This window comes from Toxotes jaculatrix, chromosome 19 (assembly GCF_017976425.1).
Source record: "Toxotes jaculatrix isolate fToxJac2 chromosome 19, fToxJac2.pri, whole genome shotgun sequence".
NCBI classification, from domain to species: Eukaryota; Metazoa; Chordata; class Actinopteri; family Toxotidae; genus Toxotes; species Toxotes jaculatrix.
In genome coordinates this window covers 5,639,540-5,660,527 of record NC_054412.1, presented here as the reverse complement: position 1 = coordinate 5,660,527, position 20,988 = coordinate 5,639,540, and the positions used below count along the sequence as shown (strand labels likewise).

Genomic DNA, 20,988 nt, shown 5'->3' with positions numbered 1-20,988 from the left:
CTATAATTTCCTTTATAAGTACCAGGACTTTAGAGAGAGTTCAGCAGTGGAGCTGTACCACAGAGTAGAGAAGTTGTGGGATTTTAGCTGAAAGGTTATTTATGGGGAATTACTTCAGCCAAAATAAAGTGTTATTCATTCTGTGAAGTAACCTCTTTATGGATCTATAAAGTGATAAACAGAGAGACACTTGCTTTGGGACGCCACAAGTGAAGTGTCTTAAAATAAGCTTGGCTCTCAGTTACAACTGTGATGATTTAAATGAAGTTGTTTAAGTTTTCTCATTAGTTAATGACAGAGAAGTTGGAACATTCATGATTCACTGACTAAATTGAGAGCAAGTTAAAAACATGAACTGACTGTACATGATGTCCCTTAGGCCTGTTTGGTGTCCCTGCAGGTTTTTTGTTTTGCAGAAGACATTCTGACATGTCACAGTGGGAAAAGCACAGGTGTAAATAATGGAATGAATGATGTCTGAATTCAGTTTCAGGGACCTGATTTTGTACTGTCTGTGCTGGCTCACTGTCACTCTGTCATTATTTACTGGAACATTTGAATAGAACAGAGCCATTGTTCATGTTATTAGCAGCAGCTGTGCCTTTTCTTCTGTGACAAGTCAGTATATCTGCTGTGGAAATGGCCTGTTGTATTGTAGCTCATTGGTGGGTGAGGTTGTTAAATAAGTACAACTGGGAGCACCTGGTCCCAGTGTTCCTCAGATTTCTTTTGGGACCAAGCATATGGCATCAATGAAATGCTTACATCAACTGTTTTTTCCCCACAAACACTAACTACGATACAAAAAGAAGACAGGATGCAGCAGTGAGGGAAGTCAGCAGGTAGACAGAAAACAAAAACAGTACATGAAGAAGTGAAGTGGATCCTCTTATAGTGCTCGAGGAGCACTGGGCCCAGGTGCTCCCGGTTGTCCTGATGTAACAGCCCCACCCACCATTTTCAACAAGACAACAGACTTTTTTTCATTGTAGGTATTTTAATTTGTAAACAAGGTTTTGCCAGTTTCATGGCACTAGTATTGCACTTCAGTCAAACTTTTAACTTTTGTCTTTTGTTTGACATGACTAGTCAAAATGTCTTCTTGTGAAAAAGATGCATTAGAAGACACACTCAAGCAGAACAGATCAGAGGGCTGTCACGACTACTAACAGATGGAGCTGAGATTCACACTTTTATTACCACAGCAACTAATTTCACCATATCTTTTGTTGGGTTGTTGCAGAAAAAGGGGCTGTTAGAGGCTGTAAAGATCATGACACAAGTGTTAGTGCTAAAACAACGTCAGTATGAACACTGGCACTGCACTCCCACACAGGTGTTTTCATTTACTAGGCTGATTAGACCTGCTCAGGTTGGAGGTGGGAGACGCTGTGCAAGGAGTTACATTAGATGATAAAGGTTTAATTTGTCCCGCCACAACAGGTGTGGGAAAACTAACAAGAGAGTGAGGGAGCTGCTAATCAACCGGTCTCTACATGCCCTCATTGTCCAGAGAAAAGGTCTAATCAGGCAGTAAATTAAAATCACCTGTGTGGGTGGACCGTGGGTGCTCTGGGCCTTCAATTTAATATTGTGAACATCAGCAGGGTGTTGTATCAGAACAGCTTGGTTGAAGATATCAGAAACTATAAGGGGCAGAGCACTCACTCTTCCATGGCGGCCTCTGTGTCCTTTTCACTTAGCATCTTTTCTTCATTGTGAGCTAACAACAGAACACTCCCAGCCGTTTTAATTAAAGAAGTGGTCTTTATTACAGCAAAGAAGCCAAACATTACAGACAAGAATAATTATGAACCATGAATATTAATTCTATACTCAGACTGGCTTCTCATCCAGAAACCAGCTTCATTCACTACTCTTCAGGGCCATTACTTCAGATTTATTAAGGAGGAATTATGGGCATCTTAACAGGATTTTCTCCTCAGCTTTCCCCTCAAGAGTGTAGTGTTTAGTTTCTGTTAATACAACAACTTGTCACTAACTGCTTCACTTTTCTCTCTCTGCATGCTATAGAGATGGAGTATTCAGTACTGTCCAACTGGTAAACCCCAGGATCACTGAAGACAATGCACCACTGTGTTAACATAGTGTTACAGCCTCTAAATTTTCTTTCCCTTCTTTGAAAATCAGAAATCTGGAGAAAAAAAACTGAATAAAATCCTGTATTCAGCAGAAGCTGAATATCTGTCAATTTTTTTTTTTATAGTTGAATCCTCCAGGAGTACAATCTCTGACTTCTTATCTACAACAGAACTAATGTTCTGACATTGCATCCAAATCTCTACTGTTCTTCCAACAATAGAGCCTTTTAGAGTGTTCATGATAGTCTATTTACAGTATCATCCTTATGAGTAGGGCTTCTCTTGTTCCAACCAAGTGGAACATCTAACATTTTATTTACAATAAAGTTTTTCTGAATCAGCTTTGTGCACAAACGGAAACACATCTGGTATTCATTAAGCCTGTAAAGCCTCACAAAGAATTCATGAAGCACTCTGATGAATAAAACACACTGAATCATGGTCCAAAAGGTATTCAAAACATTGATCGTCCATGAGAACGCATTCAACAAAGCCCTGGTTTGCGATCTAAGATGCTGTTAAAATGCTTGTATCAACAAGGAATTTCAAACGATTAGGCACAATAAATGTTTTTGTTTCACAGTCCTGCATGTTTCGCTCACTAAGCCTGTTTGCATCACTGACTCAGTGTGTATTCAGGGATAATGGTGAGCAGGATATGAGGATGAAGATAAACAGCTTATCCCGACTAAGACGTTAAGAGGGATTGGAGCTATTATCCAAAATACTCTGTGCATGTAAATGCACTGATGTTCTACTGACCACAGACAGAGCAATGGGCTTTTACACAAATAAACCACGGTAACATCACAGAGAGATTCATTAAGTGAAAACAAGACAATACTACTGAATTCCACCTAAATACTGAAAAACTACTTCTAATGCTTCAATATACAGCTTTGATCAGGGGTTCTTAAACTCTTCTTCGTGGAGCCAAATTGAGTAGATGTAGTCTCTGACCTCGGGGCCCGTTATGGGTTCATTAACTCATACTGATACTCTCAAGACTCCAGAGGAAACAGACTTGCAGCCCATTTTGCATCCTGACCCACAGTTTAAGAAACGCTGGTGGTAAACATGGAATGAAGAATGATTGTTCTTACAAGCAATGCAAGTAAACAAACAATAAATACAAACAATGTGCTTTATCCATATAGACATATTTACACAAAGTCTTTGGCTTATGAATAAACATCAGCTGCAAAATAAAAACAAAAACAAAGATAAGTGTTGGCCACCAGTGCACAAAACAAATGAAGCCTGGGGTCAGTTCACTTCCAATTCCCTTCAGACCGTAAATGGAAACTACAGTTCACCTGTTCATCAAACAGCGTTAACGTTCAGTCTCTTCTCAGGGTCGGCAGTTTCCCTCGTACCCAAAACCTGTTTATATCTACGTTTTGAAAAATCTCCCATTCGTGAATTGGCTGAATTGAAAGTGCATTGGGCCCAGCCCTGAAACAAACATGATCAAGCTAATGTCACATGGTTGAACAAAATCTTAAGTTTTCAATTTGTACAATTTGGGAAACAAAGAAGACTTCAAAACTTCTAACCAGCAGATCAGGAAATGATAATACAAAAGCAATAAGAGATCAGAAATCAACTCTGCAGAAAACAGGAACAATGATGCATATCACATTTTTCTGAGCGTTTACATTTTAGAGAAAAACCTACACAACATTTTTTAAGTTGTCACTTCATGATATTGAAAAAAAGAAAAAAAAAAAGAAAACTAAAAGCCTAATACTCCCCATGTAAACTTTCTATTTTTGTTTCAGTTCTTTTCCAAGACACTGTTTTATCTAATAAGCAGACTTGTATTGACAGTTATTTTCTGTCTCTATTCCCTTATCTGACAAACTGCTGCATGTAACCAATGTCAAATGGGTACAAAGTGGCTATTAAATTCACAAATACATAATAATGTTCTGAGTCAGAGTTCACTGAAATGACCAGAAATACAATATGAAGATGATGGTGCTGACGTATGGAGTAGAAAACAGAAGCATTCACAGAGTTTGGCCAGGCTGTAACTTTGTTCTTGTTCAAAAGAACCGGCTGAAAACAATTCAAACGTCACCATGATGAGATGCCCGACAATGTTAAGTTACTCAGAAATCAGCATGAGAGCAGGAAAATGGGGCCACTGAAAACTTTTAAACTGCAGTTATTCGAAAGCTGTGGTTGCAGCTTGCAAGGGGGAAGGGAGACATCTACAGTGCACATGGAGTACTGCAGCTGAAACACCGTGAGGCATCGAGTCCATGCGAGGGGGTCGTGGCGAGAGGCTAAACATTTAAATGGAGCCCAGAACATATAGGGGCCCGCTGGCACTCAAAAAAGCTGTACAATAAGCATAACGGAGTAAAAGGAGTAACATCTCCTCCTCTGCTGCACTCGTGGCAGCTCCTTCTGTTTCCCCCTTGTTTAACAACACTGTACAAGGAGCCGGTTTCTCTTGTGCCATTTGTAGGGATGCGAAATGGATGCTACAGAACGGCCACCACAGAGGGGGAGTCGGGACCAAGCGAAAGCAAAGAATCAAACACGAGGGAAGTGAAAAGATGTTCTCCTGCTCCTCTTCACCTCCTCATCTCTCCTTTGTTTAGGAGGACTCGATGAACTCCAGAGCCAGGTCGTAGCAGAACCGATACTGCTCCTGTAGATAAACACAGGGAAATCGACCGGATGTAAAATCTGAATGGTCACATCTTCACTTCACAGATTCAGGCTCAGGCCTTTTTTTCACTTTTATAATTTTATTCTCTGTAACTCACCGGAGTGTCCACCATGTTAGGCTTGCTGTTCCTCAAGGTCTTTACGGCGTGGAAGACATCAACCACACTCTGTCTCTTGGCCATCTCACACACAATGCTGCTGGCACAGAATACTCCACTACGCCCACCTCCATTTCTATGAACAAGAGACATAAAATAATACAGCGATGTGCGACAAAATGCACAATTTAATATTTCATTTGTGGTTTTGCCACCTCTCACACAGTGCTGATGGCGCCGATTCTGGCACACAGATAACAAACCATCCAGCATGACAGTAAATTCTGTGCATCATCAGACAAAAAGACCTTCTGGCGAAAGAGAAGTGTCGCTCTGAGTGAGTTTCATGAGTCGTTAGCACTTTCTACAATCACCGAATGGTGCCAAGATAACTGGTACTAGCTACCATTTCTCATATGAATACAAGTCTTTATTACACCACATGGTACATACAGTCTTGTTAGACAGTTAAGCAAATTTGGCAACATTTTCTTTTAATCTTCACTTAAACATATAATTTTTTTTTTTCAGAGAGTAAACAGACAGCTCTTTTATTCCTTACATAGGTGGTAAATGCTCTTAAAAATACAGCCCTGCTGCATGGACAAAGAAGGAGAGAATAAAGTGCATGTAAAGTGCATGTTTGCTGTGTACTCACAGGCAGTGCACTATGGTTCTTCCCTCTCCCTCCTCTCCCTCACGTTGCCACTGGTCGACCTGCAGGATCAGTTTCAGGAAGGAGCGTTTGGAGGCGGGGACTTCTCTGTGCCCCGCCCACCCCAGGTACTGGAACTGACGAACCATCAGGTAGCCCTCCTGAGGCTGTAACATCAAACAACAAACGCAGCTAGAGTTAAACTGCAGCCTCATACTGACCTTTAGATTTATCTATCTCAAAAATTCTGATACAAACTAACAGTTTAAGATCTGTGAACCCAATATCATGAACTCATATTCTTGTAGTAATATTTACCATAACTTATGTATGCTTTATCCTATTTAATGTGAGCAGAAAGTGGAATTCCACAGTAAGTTATTCTGTGCTAACAGCAGGAAGATACAACAAGATTACAACACAACGTAGATCTACTGACCCTGGTGAGGTTGCAGACTCTGAAGAGTCTACTGATAACATCACAGTCCATCGAGCAGGACATACATTCCACCTGGACTGGGCCGTAACGCAGCATGCCCTCCTCTGGCCAGTACTGAGGACAACCCTGAGAAGAAACACTTCCAGTATTTAGACAGAATATATGAAAAGAAGAACATCACACTGTAACAGAGAGGAAATGTAATGTTTCCCTTTACTTGTTCTACATTTGTATGTTATATGGTTTGTGTTAATTTGAGGCCTTGAGCTAAACAGTTTTCCACCTTGGTCTATTCTCTTGTCATATTCTGACCTAGGTGTGATTCTGACTGATATTTTAAGTCTTTTATTACAAATTTCCAAATATAGAGACACAAGATTTTTATGGGCAATGCTGCCCATACAAATCATTCCAGTGTGTTTTTACAGGTTTTGGAGTACCACAGTGTAAAATATGTAATATATGTAAATATGTAATAAGTTTAATTAATTAAAAAATAAATTTTTCTGGCTTTTCATTGCTGTAATTGTTTGTGTATATATATTAGGCTGCATATAGTAGCTGGATGTTGCTGGGTGAAAGTTGTGTATCTCCAAAATATCAGCTTCTCAGGAAATAAGAAAAACAGCAACAAATCTTTGACATTATGAATTGAAAAAGTTATGATATTTAGATGTTCGTGAAGTGAATTACCTGAGCCAGGTCAATCTCATTCAGCATCACCAGGCTGGTACATCCATAGTCGTAAACCAGACGCCAAAAGTCTTTGACAGTGTTGGGCAAAGGATGCTGAGTAACGATGAATGCAGCAGGCTGTCTATAGCTCTGCAGGAAAAAGCAAAGCTGGTATCAGCTCTTTCATTCACACAGAGGCGTAACTTCTTCTAGGAACAAACTTTTTTTTTTAAATCCAGCAGTATTAAACATTAAGTTTTGCTTTTAATATACATCCTTCTCCTAAATATCTCTATCCTTATCTTTATTACATCTTTCTTTCTCTCTCATACATACACACACGTTAAAACACAAACAGCAGAGCACAGTGAGACAGCGTGTGGAACATGACACATCAAGCATACTTGTAAAAAGGTGATGTTTGGTCACATGATCATGCAGTTGGCCTATCAAATGTGAGGGTGAGGAGCATGCATTACATACACACATACACTCTACATACAGCACATCTACATCCACATTTAATAAGGCCAGTTATCTTCATGTTCAGCCACTTCAAGAAGTTCTTTAAAGTTCAAAGTAAAGAGAAAATCTAAAGAGAGAATCCGCCCAAAGACTCACAAAATGAACTGACTGAACTGAAAGTGAACTGAGCCCAACTCATACTGAATGAAAATGTGCAGCCAAATGTGTGACATGGGTTGTGAATGACTTCGGAGACTGAGGCAGTGTAAACATGAGGAGTCTAATGTGAGGGTCGGGGTCAGGTTTAGAGGTTAGGGTTTACACTAAATGGCTTTCTAAACATGAACCTGGTGGCAGAACGACACTGAAGCCATGAAACAAATCCAGTATCGGAGATTACCTGGAACTCTTCTGACAGCTTGGTTAGAGAGAGGCCAAAGGTAAAGTTTAACTTAGCTAAATCTTAAAGGTGAATTTTAAAGCTTGGACTGAACTCCATGAGATTTACAGCATTTACAGTATTTTTGTCCTCCAACAGCTTTGTTGGAGAGAAGCCAGGTTTCTTTCCACACCATGCATTTATTACATTTTGTATTTCAAACATTATTATGAACTTTCATACCTACAAACCCACCCTTACTATCTTTTCCTCCCTCTCCAATGTATTTATTTTTTTTGTTAAATAAAAACAGAACGGCTAAAAAACATTAACTTATAATTCTGACTGACAGTAACCAGATATTGCTATCTTACCTTAAATTTCTACCTACTTAATGACTTTGTTTTTCAAGTCATGGCACACAGGCAACATGTTGAGACAAAAACATGTTGTCTCAACTGTTGCCAATGTAAGCAATGTTTGGGTGGCGGCCAGAGAAGCTAATGGTCTTTTCAGAACCTGGATTTGTCTCTAGCCTTCTGCTGCTAAAACCACAAACACAGCATCACACAAACAGGGAGGGGAGTCTGTGTGTGTGTGCGTGCGTGTGTGTGTGTGTGTGTACGTGTGTGAGTGAGAGTTGTATATAAACGTAGGTATAAAGGTACAAGCACCTGTGTAAAACTGTTTACATGTTCATGTGTTTTTCTTCATCATCAGTTGTGCACAGCTTCTTAAAAGTCTGTATCATTTTCAACAAACTTGTGACTGCAGTTTGGGACAACAGACATTCCACTCTTAAAAAAAAAAAAAAACTTTTTCACATCGCATTGGCTATAATTGTGTTAAAAGCAACACATCTGCTGGTCTGAAAGGTTATTCTCACATGTACTCATGAAAAAGAACACAGAGTGAAGTGTCCCAAACTACTCCTGCTTGATGTGTTGAAAATAACACAAGCTTACTTTTTATGTGCATGTGAGCGCGTCATAGACTTACATCCATCAGAGCAGCATTAATGTAGTTGCTGCTTTCTCCGTCTATCGTAATGAGGAAGGGTAGGCATCTATCGGGAGGAAGGCCATCCATAAAGCGATTCTTATCTTGGTTTCTAGGCAACAATGCAATGCTGCAGTCTTCGGGCTGTGGTTGTGGAGTCACCGAGTTTAATGTCTGGACAAAGAGAAGGATGTATAATAACTTAATACAGAGGCATTTTAGGTTCATAAAAATGCTAAAACATCCGCATGCAAGTTGGGACTCAAATGTGGGTCCTAAGAGGATGGACATATATCCTTAAATCATTATACAGAAATGCGTTTATAAAAATCCTGTGTTGCTGATACATTATATTCATCTACACAGATTAGCCTTTACTGTAAGTGTAAAAATGAAACTGCTGAAATGTTTTTGACTGTTGCTTGAGGGTTGTAGCTAGAGCATAAAGTTAGAGTTTAGGTTTGAGAATTTGAGAAAGGTCAGGATTGGATTCAGAAGTTGATCCTTTCACAAAAATGTGGCTAAATAAACTGCTTTGATGCTGCGCTATCATCCAGAAGCACAGAACTCTGCCAGAAATACTGGATTTAGCCATACTTTGTCGAAGCTATTATTGTTTGCAGAACATTCTGAGCATATAGATGAACAGCAGTGAAGTGGATTATCCTGCAGGAGTGGCTCAAGAAGTTTCTGTCTGCATTTTGATGTTTATTTTCTGCTGTGAAAATTCAGCTTCTAAATCTATTGTAACTGACATGATTTCAAGCTGGAAGCAGCTGCTGTTCTTTTTACAGGCACGATTCAAACCTACAGCAGGTGACTGTTCGATACCCACAATATAGATTTGTGTCACTTTAAGGGCTGAAGATAGATATTATCATTAGGTTTTACCTGGAACTCATCCTTTATATGTGACGAGTTGGTCTGGGAGTCGATGCGGATCAGCTCATAAAAAGCAGCTTTGAACTCACAGACTGGTATGGCTGTTTCTCCACAGAGACAAGCCTCTAGTATGGCATCATGGATGAATATATACTGCTCCTGAGGACATAAAATTCAAGACATATTATCCTATCCACACAAATATTTCACTTCCAGATAAAGATACTGGTAAACAATAAAACACACGCAACTTGACACATGTAAAACACAAACAGCTGTGATACCAAATGAAGGTGAGCATGCAGACTTTGTGAGTGAGGGATGGCTGATGGGAGATGGAGCTATGAATGAGAGGAGATGATGACTGTGAAGGTTTGGGTTATTTCAGACAGAACAGACAGAATAAATTATAAGCTTCTGTGGTGCGAATGTGCTTTGTTATCTGATTAAACTGTGTCTGAAGTGTCGCAATGCTGCAGACTAGAATTTCATACATTTTAGAATGTGCACTCATAGTATATAAATAATTACTGTAGTATGTGAAAATTACAGTGACTACAACATGGATAAAAACATTCCATGGGAAAATGAAAGGAACTTGTGAGAAAATATTTCTTTGTGCCTTGTTGTCTCCATAGAAACAAGTTATAGAAAATATATATGGTTAGAAATTTCATGATAACAACAGAAAAGCAATCTGTGTGCCTGGATGTGTTACTAGAACATTTTTCATTCTAAAATTAAAGACAACAATTAAAGGTACAACTAAGAATTAAAACTGCTGTTACTTCAGTGTAGGTATGTGTTTGTATCTGTACGTCCTTGGATTTTTCTTTACTGAGCAAATGTTTATTGAAAATCGTGTCAGCTTTCAAATCTCAGAGAAAGTGGCTTGGTGAATGAAGATGAACTTCACCTTTGTCTAGGTCACGATAATATTCTTACCAAGTCCTCTGTGTTACATTAAAGTGTGTGTTTGCTGAGTCTCTGTAGTGGGATGACATGTTTATGAATTGTTGACAGGGAGATGGCTCGATGCAGTCACTTCAGCCTGCACCATGCTGACGGCTGAGTCTTACAGTGAGGGTTTACTGAGTGTATTCTAAGACGTGGATGCAGATGGAGGATGGGTAATGCAGTCACCTCAGTCTGTACCATGTTGATCCTCCTGGAGCGAAGAGCCTTCACACAGTTGTAGATGTCAACCACTCCTTCTCGCTCCGCCATGTCCAACATGATGTCAATGACTATGAAACAGCCTGTGCGTCCTGCTCCAGCGCTGCAGTCAGAGACAGAGCGAGAGAAAGGGAAATGTTAATTTCTACAAAGCAGGGAATGTTTTAAATCTTCTGTTTATGACTATGTATATATATTTCTCACCTAAAGGTAATGTTAATTATAAGTGGTAGAGGACATGTAGTATAGGTGTTTACTGATTTTATACCTGCAGTGGACCACAATCGGCCCAGCAGAGGGAGGATTGGAGATTTTAACTCTGCGGATGAAGGACAGTAGTCCCGTGGCGTGATATGGAACTCCGTGATCAGGCCAGCCCGTGAAGTGGAACTGCTTGACTTCACGCACCTCATTGAAACCACGCTGAATAAAGATAAAAGACACTGTTAGGTTACATTTCATGATTTTTTTTTTCAAGTTTATATTTCACTTTGTCCACTCAGTGTATATGAATTTTGCAGCACTGTAAGTGACGCTTAAGAGCCCAAAAATACAAAATGTTTAAGATAATATTTCACAGAGACATTATGCAAAACGTAAATATAACTCACCCTCTCCAGTGTAAATGTGCGAACCACATATTCAGCAAGAGGTTCAACCTCCACAAAAGTCACCTTGAAGTCCCCATACACCTCTGCATCATCTGGCCAATACTTATAGCACTTGACCTGTTAAAAATAAAATGAAAGTCAGTATTTAATCGAATACAGTATAATGATTATTTTAAAATACATGTTTTAAGAACTGGATCAAGTGGCAGAAGTGTTTTCAAATGTACAAACTGTCAGAGGGTAAGAAAATGAGCACACTGAGTGCTGGGAGAGTGACTTGCACGGCCAAAAACAGCAACTTACCCTTCCAACCTCCACCAGATTGGTTACCATGACGATGCAGGCTGACTGTTCCTGCCACACCATCCTCCAGAAGTCATACACTGTCTCATGAACGGGGCCTGCACACAGATACAGAAAGACATATATTCAGTGCTCTGTATTATTCCTGTGTGTGAAGAAAGTAGTGCCACTATTTGTAACGTTGTGTGTAAGAGCAGTTATGTAGAATTTGTTCCAGCATGTGTTTGACAGTGCTGTAGTATTTTACCTTGAGTGGCAATGTAGTGACTTGGTCTCTGGTAGCCCTGCAAACACAACATATAGTACAGTTAAGAAAAACATTTACATGTTATAATAAATGTAATTGCCTTTTTTTGGGTGACATGTTGAGTTACACAGCGTATTGTTATATTATATTAACTATGGAGATAGGAAAGTTGATCATCTGACCATGGTGAAGCAATCTGAAAAACATTTACACGTAACCCTAGTACTTGACATTTCTGAAATACCAAAACAAAGCTGCTAAATGTAGCATGGCCCAGCCAAAATCTACAGATGACTCTGTGTTGATGCCTGTCACCTTTATAACAACTGTCAGGTGTGCAAAGAGGTATAACAACCACTGAAAGATTTCCTGGTGGCAATAAGACAAAAACAGGGACTATGCATAAGCAAATTTACAGCTCACAGTGAGATGTAAGGAAGACTGGTGGGAGATCAAGATGGTGTGAAATATTTCATGCAGCAGGGGCCCCAGCAACTCAGAAAGTACATACACCATGACTCAATGCATGTAAGGACGAGTGAACGATGAATGGATGAATAGGCGAACAGGTATAAAAGTTGCAGGGCATGAATGAAAGAATCCACAGTGATACTTACATCCCTGTACAGCCAAATCTATAGCCCAAGCCACAGGCAGAAAGAACGAGTGGAAGAAAGAAAGAAAGAAAGCACAACAATGTCAGTGAGTGTCAATCAGAAAAAGAAAAGTTGCATTGACATAATGGGAGGTTGAACAGGGCATGCAGAAAAAAACATGATCTAAAATGCAGAATTAGACTGAATAGAGAGGACACTTCCTGATGTTGTGTGACCACCTCTCAGCCAAGGCACACTGAGGTGAATCTCATTTAGCAAAAAATTAGAGTTATACTGCTGCTGATATTCCAGCTTTGCTGGGTACAACAGGAAGTGTCCACTCTATTCATTCTAATTCTAGCTTAATGTGAGCAGTAGCGTGCATGTAACAGTTAAAATGGCAGTTAATGAAATATATGGAAGAACAAGAGCATGCTATAAGCATTTTAGCTTTAAAAAGCTTAACATGAAAGACTAACGTGCAGATGATTGTTGTAAAGGTGACAGTGGAGTGGAGACAGCAAAAGATGAATGATGAATAGATGGGTATTTACATGGACTTATGGGTAGATAAACTTAGACAGACATATGATTAAAAAAGGGAGAACTGGATGGATACTGAATGGCATTCAGATGAAATGGATGAAAGGATGGACGGAAGATGCACTGAAGGCTAAATGTAGCAACTTAAAGGAAATCCTTATTTGCTACCTCACTGAGAGTTAGATGAGCGGATCCACGCCACTCTCATGTTTGTATGCTAAATATGACGCTACAGCATAAAGACTGGAAACAGGGAGAAACAGCAAGTCTCACTCTGTCTAAAGATAAGAAAATCCACCTACCAGTACCTCAAGAGCCTGAACATGTTGTGTCTCGCTTATTTAATCTGTACTGCTAATGCTGGCATTTCTTGGCCGAACACTGTGTTTTTCTGGAGTCACATTTGGGTTTTTGTACAGATCAGACAAACAAGACATAACATGCTAATCAGTGAGATTTCGAGGTGCTGGTAGGCGGATTTTGTTACCTCTGGACAGAGCCAGTCTAGCTGTTTCCCCTGCTGCGGGTTGTTGTAGCCAGTTTTTGTCTCTCTGAAAGAGAATCTGATTACAGGAACTTAACATCTCATCTTTGTGTAGCTCTAAGCAACTTTCATTTCTTTAAAACTGAGTGGTAACTCCTACTCAGTAATCCAAGTGAAGACTAATAATCTACTCTTGTATTTAATGTAACTCATATAGCCGACTCAGGAAAAATGTATAAATTCATTATGGATGGGTGAATGAAAGGACAGACTTGGGAGAAAGACAAGTAGGACTGACACCCGAGCAAGACACGTGCTGAATGTATGATGTGTTTTCAGGATGGCTGAATGTGTAAAATGGTATGATGGATGACTATTAGACGCAATAAAGGTATAGAGGCCTGACATACGAGCGAGGGAGTGTGGTTTCGTTGGTTTCGTTGGGAGCCAATAGTAGCATTCGATGCGTTTCCACTTACATCGATGTAGTTGGCGTTGATGTAGTCGGAGGAGGGGTCGTCTTCTATGGGCTGAAGAATAACCCTTGAATGGTCATCTAAAGAAACACACAGAGGAACAGTGTGGGAGAGAGGAACAGCAAGAGATGAAGCCAAAGAGAGAGAGACAGTAACATAGAGAGAAAGGCAAAGATTTGTTAGAGAGCAGATCCAAACAACATTATATATACAACACAAGTCTGTCAACACATAAATAAAATGATCCAGCTTGTCTTTTTTCCTCCCCTTTTCCCTTTTTTCTTCTTCCTGTAAAGTGCTTTGTAACCTCTGTTTTGAACAGTGATACATAAATAAAACTGGCTTGTTTGCTTACATGCTATTATGTTCCCATAGCGGTTCTTGGTGCGGTTCTGCTCCTTCTTGGCCACATCCCAGGAGGCTGACTGGCCCTCGAAGAAGCTCTGTATCACCAACAACACACAAGAAAACAGCAAAGAAAATTACACGTCATGGATCCTTAAAAATAACCTTTCCCTTGGCACATGAATGGTTAGATAATGCTTATTAGATACTAAAACAAGGGGGGGCATTAAAATGGCTGTAGCACTTTAAATGATAAATCAATAAGGCAGAAAATACCCTGTCAATGGCGCAGAAAATGCCCTCAAATTAAAAGTCATTTTATCATTTTAACATAAAGAAAAGAATCAGGGATTTACACAGTAATACTTTTTGTTGGACTCTACAATAAAACCCATGTGTATAGGATCCATGTATAGGATCAAAAACATTCATGTCATTCATGTCCCCAACAACAACATCAAAATTGTCATGACTGCTGCTACTAGAAATACATTTGCTGCTTTGGCCACTATAACCAACCAACTCTACTGTTACTGCTACTAGCACTGGTAATAAAAGCACTGATTATAATAAACTTACTTCATACTCCTCCTTAAAACCGTAGCTGTCAGATGTTTTCATTAGGTTGATGTGCTGCAGGAGGTCGGCCACTCTGATGGCAGGGTGGAGCTGTCCTGTCTGATAAGGAGACTCGGTGCCTTCACAGTGATACCGAGGAACATCCAGAAGCCGGCTGTTCTCCGCTGCAGAGCCGCTGTGGTTCTCATCTATAAGAGGGGGAGGAATGAGTTCAGGTAAATTGCTACTATACCAAAACTTTAGCTTGTTTGGTTGTTTGTTTCTTCATTTACCAATAGTTAGAAAATAAAGAGAAAATACATTTGTTTGGGGCGGTAGACGGATGTATGCAAAAGTGCTGTTTGTCTTCTCAAAATCGATAGTGCCTCTGACCTATTACCTTAAGAAAATACTGCATTTTCCCACACACTAAACAAACCATTTGTCAGTTTCTGTTCTCGGTTTATACTCACCTGTGATTGGAACTACATGTCAAAGCAGCAGAAAAAGAAAAGAGCAAAAAGGTTAAGTCAGACTGCGGGGTGAGAGGACTTGTTAGTTCAGACTCTAAACATGGACAAGGGTTTAGTTTGACCACTTTGATCCATCGACAAAGAGCGCAAAGGTTTATGAATGATGGACGATCAAAAGAATAGTAGATGATGGAACAAAACAAGGCTGCATGACCAAAAAATATAATGATAAACATATTAAATGTGTTGGACCTCACTATACTATTACAAACTCTCACTCATTTTAACTGTAAAGGTAGTTGGTATAATTCAATATTTAGAAACATTACCAACAGTAATATACTTAAACAAACAACTGTCAGTCAATTTGAAATTCAACAGATAAATAAGAAATAATCTTTTATATAGCAGACATGTATAGATTTAATTATGAGTACAGCATTTTGGATATGACTAACTTTAACTGACAGTTACAGATAATTAAAGGGTCAAATTGTTGCAGAATGTCCAGGTGAACGTTTCTGTGCTGTCGGAGATAATGTGAGTTGGCAGCAGAAATGTACAGACTGACAGGTTGTATAATGGAGTGGCTTGGTGTTGCGACTGATTTCATCTTCACCACTGCTTATTAACTGACACTGTTTATTTCGTCCAACGGACGCTTTTCTCTGCTCTGAGGACACGTTAGCTCATTACTGATTGTTAAAGGTTTGTTAAGCCCTCGTCAGGCCAATTAATGGTAAACTTGACCCGACACTGACTCTTAATTCGTTACTTCCTGCTACTTCTTCCCACTCTGTGATGTGATTGGCCAGGACAGATTGTAACTGCAGCCTTCACTCCAAATTAGCGGCTATGGAACAGTTCATTAACACAGTTTGGTGGCGTTGTGGATTGTAGAGTCCTTAAGGATACGTTCGAACTGCACATCATACTGCAGTGTCAACACCAGACTAAACTAAAGACACTGCGGTGCAGAACTGGAGCTGAAGAAACATCCCAACTTGGCAAAGAACTGCAGCTTACACAACTCAGACACTCAGACTGGGGCATCAGCAACAACACAAGCCTAGGGAATAACACAGATGGTCGATACTCAAGCAGACTTCTAGATCCAGAGCACAGAAAAGCTTCTGCCAAAGACACAGAGCTGTAGGCACTAAGTTGTTCACTGTCACTTGATGTCACAGATTTTATCGGCAGTCATTTTGCTGCGGCAATGTGACAAATTGTCTTCCTCCTTTTAAGCTTCAGTTTCTGTCGGTTTTGGAACAGGAGATGGCATGCCTTAAAAGAACTCAAAACTGTGGAAATAATGAGGTCTCTAAGGGAGAATGATGGTAATTACTGTGAATATCAATAACTCTCAGTAGGAAACAGAATCCACGGCTGGGATTGGGAATGACTGAACCTTGGGAAAACACAGGACGACAGATGAAGTGTTTGGATGTTGGAGTTTTTTGTACCGGGCATGTTTTACACAAGAAGTTGGCAGTGGGTGGCAAAAAAAGATTAAAGATGAAAACACAGTTTAGCTATCCTTATATACCCGCATCCATTACACACATTGCCTTTGAAACAAATCTAAATCTAATCCTCTTTGTATTTTTCGCTGTATTTCTTTTTAATGGTGTTCACTTCAATTCACTGGTCGTAGTTAGTAGTTTCCTAATTGTGGTAATATTACATTGACCTTTCCTAAAGATTTAGCACTTCTAATTTAAGTTAAGGGGAACATCATGGTACAGAAACTTCAAACAAGCCAAACTGTCCACCAACACATAATAAACATCAGACAGCAAAGCACGGGACACTACAGGATGTAATGGAGCCTCTGACTATGTTCAACAGCCACATGTGTGTAACACGCGTGTAATGACACACAAGGACATACAGGACAGGGTTACAAGCACGGGGGCTTCGTGAAGATGATGGTGGTTGATCACTAAAGGGTATTTATTGGTGATAAATGTGACATATTCAACAATGCTAGGGGTCTCACCTAACACGGCAGTAGGAACCAGAGGATCGTTGGGCACTGTAGAAGGAAAAACGGTCAGGAAATGCTCTCAATTTCACCATTAATCTAACACATCCCCATAAGTGAGGACAATTTAAGCACTTCCAAAAGAACAAAGGGAGTAGTGTATGGCCTCTGATGCACCAGACGTTCTCCAATCAGACACTCTTCAACATTTGATTGCAGTCATAACCCCAGTCTCTTTTGAAAGGCAATTCGTCAAATGTTACAACCAAAACGTCAGAGTGAGTATAAGAGATACTGAACCAAAGATACCGAGATGAACCTACATCTGTTGTTGTAGTTGTGTGAGTCCATAAACGTCACAGCCATCGGGTCTTCTCCGTGCAGAGTGCTCTGGTCGGCATAGCTGCGGTCCATGGCATTCACCATGTGCGTCATTTCCTGCCGTGTTGTTCCGATGGCGTCTTTACGTTTTTTAGCCAGTTTCCTGTCAAGGGCAGAGACAGACACAGTCAGGCATCTCACAAACAAATGCACAAACATCAGCTAGCCTGCAGACCACAGCCCCACTTTGCTTTACCTTGCATGGAATATTCAAATTTTCAAGTATAGTATGACTTGGTATCTTTAGGTCTCTTTTTGGTAACAGTAGCTTGGCTGAGGGCTGCAGGCTTCTGATTCAAGATGCAGAGTTTATAACCAACAAGATAGAAAAAAAGGAGAAAAGAAGAAAGGTGGGGAGAAGAGAAAAAGAGAGGAAGGAGAGAGGAGAGAACAAGCACGGAAGGTAGAGGAGAGGCTTGTTTGTAAATGGCAGCATTAAACAGGCTTGGCTAGAGGAACAAAGGGAAAACAGCATCTAATTCAGACCAGGGAAATGACCTATGACCTACAGACAAGTAGCAAAAGGGAAAACCTGTTATCAAACTTGGTACCATAGATGAGCTGTCAGATGAAAGCCACCAAAAAACAAATCTTACTGTAAACTCCATTTTTAGTTGTCTGAGACCCTTTATTTCTTGTAAATTCATGAGCTCTCAGCATTATCGGAATCAAAGCTTTCAATAAGGCAGATAAACACAAAAAAAAGACAAACAAAAGGAGGAAAGAAAATTGGCAAAATATGAAATATTTGGTTTTCATCCGACAGCAAAGACAGGAGAAAAACCCATTAAAGCAACAGTAGGGTAACAACTTTGCTACAGCTCAATAGTAGCAAAGGGAAAACCATTTACCAACCAAAGTACCACAGTTACCATTATATGAGTAGTAGAACTGTCATAAACAGTCATCTCAGCATTATAAGAGAGTGAAATACTATTTTTTATTCAAGATAAAATTTTGGGATACCTGATTTTTAATCTTAACCTCCTATGTTCCCTCACATGCTGTTATTTTCAAGCAACAGAAAGCATTGTCTCTATTGTGAGACCAATGCCTGTTGAAGAAAAATAACAGCTTAAAATGTAAACATTGAGGAATCCTTTTCAGGTTTAACTCTTTCAGCGAGTGCAATCCTTAAAATCCCAGGAAAAATAATTGTAGAGGACTTAAAATTTCAAGCATGACAGAGCATGCAGGAGCATTATGTACCCAGAGCCATAGATATACATCAGTAAAGACAACATCTCTACCAGTGAACAAATAAGCATTGTGTTTTTCATGGTATACTCAAGAAGAGTTAGTTCCTCTCATAGCAATTTGAGTCCAAACATAAAATTCAAAAATATTCTCTATCAGCTGCAGACACAAAATGGCTGCAGCCGATGAACACAGAGGATTGATAAAGAAATCACTTTTTGATCGTTGCCGAACTGATGCAATGCACGGCTCCTCCCACACAGAATGCATGCTGTGTTTTTTTTTTTTTTTAGTATATTTTACCTCTTGACCCCAAAATACACCAACTCCACCTCTAAGACCGCATACACACAAGATACACACACTCACACACTCACACACTCAGTGGGAACACAGATTCAACCGTTGACCGAGTGTAGCTGTTTGTGTTGGTGTTTGTGTGTGTATTATTGGTTGTATAACAGGAAAAATAACAGGAGAGAAGCAGATGTTTAAGTTATAAACCACCAAATGCTGTGTAGTGAACATACTGTAGAATGGAGGCAAATAAAAAGAGCTGAAGAGACAAGTGTGACCAGAACTAGAATGAATTTATTTGAGTTCCTAATGTATTTTTAAAGTTAGAATTGTAAATGAACTTGTAAATTGATTTTAAGTCCATGCTCATAAAATGTACTTGATTGATACTTTAATAGTAAATTTTTGAATGCAATACTTTTGCTTGTAAAGGACTGCGTTTACAGTGTGGTATTGCTACTTTTGCTTCAATAAATTATCTGAGTTTACGAGCATCTGTAAATGAAGGCAAAAGCTGATGATGCATAAATGTTGAAATCAATTTATTATTCTGCTTTTGTTTATGCTGAATCGCGTACTAAATAGTCCCCACCTCTTTTAAAGGCAGTGCAAGCTTAGGGATCTATTTTGGTCACAGCCGATGACAGACAATAAGAGACAGAGTAGAGACGGAAGTACCCACAATGATAGAAAAACCATCAAAAGAACACCTGACACAAAATCAGAGGCCACGTGTCCCAAAAAGGAAGCCGACTGGATCAGATCCACTGAGAGGAGAGACACACTGAGCATGTGTAGCAGAGTTAACCGTGATACCTGTGACTTGATGGGCGGATGGATGATCACATGACTACATGCACACAAAGAGCTACAAGTCACAAGTGCAGCATTCTTTTTTCAAATAACACGCTTAGGCCTGTGTCGTCCCACTTGGGCCTGCTTTGTTCTGGTTCATGGCCAACTTTGGCCTTTATAAGCCTGCTTCAGAGCAACTTTGGAGCATGTAGAGGACACCGGGGCTGAGGTCAATTCACTGTCAGTTCAGCCTCTCTAACAGAAGCTGACATTTAATTTGCTAATGATTCAGCATTTCTTTTATTTCATATCATTTTTGGACAGTAAACAATCAACATTCTCTTGATTAAAACAAACATTTTTAAAATCTGGAAGTTTTTGAAAAAAAAAAAAAAAGATGTTGGAAACAAATGATTCACTAAAACCCTGGACTGACTGACACGAAAGTGAATTGACCCCCACCCTGGCAAGGCATCAATGAGGATGGCTTTGGCTGGTTGGTCAGAGTTGGAAATGTGTTTTGTCTTGAAAAAAGTATACTGCATCTTTAAAAATAACAACAACTAGCCACTAAGAATTCGCCCAGTAAGATAACAGCAGCTGGGTAAGCTGATTGTTGATTGGTTGTTTACTTACAGGTAATAAGAGTATGAATAGTAGGTCCTCCTGGGGTTGTGAGCCAATCAGAAAGCAAAGAATGAGACACAAAGGTCATGAATATGCAAATTAGGACAATGCTGTCCTGTCTCAACCAGCAACAACAGAAACAGAAGAAAACACCTTTTGATTGCTACAACTTGAGGGTCATGCAAGGGACTGTTATAATTACTATGGGCCCTATTTCTTTAGAAAACGTGAAAACTCAAGTTTAATGTTAAACTAAGAAATTTATAATTAATACTAAAACAACAACTATCAGTATAAACCTATCAACATGCTGTCTCTCTCTCCTTTACTTGTGGGAGTGTTGTACTTAAAATATTCATGCATTATGTCTAAGCTGTCAATGGACAACCCTAGTTCGAGATTTAACCCTAATCAGCCAATCACCTTCACTGACACCTGACATGTCGCCGAAACTGAAACAAAGCTATCTGGTCTGTAACACCACGCAGCTCGCTTCCTGTAAAGCAAGCATGATGT

General features: G+C 39.7%; 1 protein-coding gene across 6 annotated transcripts in view; it reads right to left on the bottom strand.

Annotated features, from left to right (window-relative positions):
• Positions 1–1,753: 1,753 nt before the first annotated feature.
• The window catches only part of ptprk (protein tyrosine phosphatase receptor type K), a 98,673-nt gene continuing 79,438 nt past the window's right edge, over positions 1,754–20,988 (bottom strand). Inside the window, exons 22-40 of one of the 6 annotated variants that reach the window (XM_041063881.1) lie at positions 20,482–20,511; positions 17,499–17,659; positions 17,191–17,226; positions 14,737–14,924; positions 14,168–14,255; positions 13,816–13,892; positions 12,331–12,348; positions 11,714–11,750; positions 11,467–11,564; positions 11,164–11,280; positions 10,821–10,975; positions 10,520–10,655; positions 9,386–9,535; positions 8,495–8,668; positions 6,670–6,801; positions 5,977–6,102; positions 5,541–5,704; positions 4,883–5,018; positions 1,754–4,764 (exon numbers count right to left, since the gene is read on the bottom strand). In XM_041063881.1, coding sequence (XP_040919815.1) covers positions 4,711–4,764; positions 4,883–5,018; positions 5,541–5,704; positions 5,977–6,102; positions 6,670–6,801; positions 8,495–8,668; positions 9,386–9,535; positions 10,520–10,655; positions 10,821–10,975; positions 11,164–11,280; positions 11,467–11,564; positions 11,714–11,750; positions 12,331–12,348; positions 13,816–13,892; positions 14,168–14,255; positions 14,737–14,924; positions 17,191–17,226; positions 17,499–17,659; positions 20,482–20,511 — 2,077 coding nt within the window. In that variant the 3' untranslated portion in view covers positions 1,754–4,710. Of the gene's footprint in view, positions 4,765–4,882; positions 5,019–5,540; positions 5,705–5,976; positions 6,103–6,669; positions 6,802–8,494; positions 8,669–9,385; positions 9,536–10,519; positions 10,656–10,820; positions 10,976–11,163; positions 11,281–11,466; positions 11,565–11,713; positions 11,751–12,330; positions 12,349–13,746; positions 13,893–14,167; positions 14,268–14,736; positions 14,925–17,190; positions 17,227–17,498; positions 17,660–20,481; positions 20,512–20,988 lie in introns of all 6 variants that reach the window. The other 5 variants (XM_041063882.1, XM_041063880.1, XM_041063883.1 and 2 more) reach the window with 5 other exon arrangements.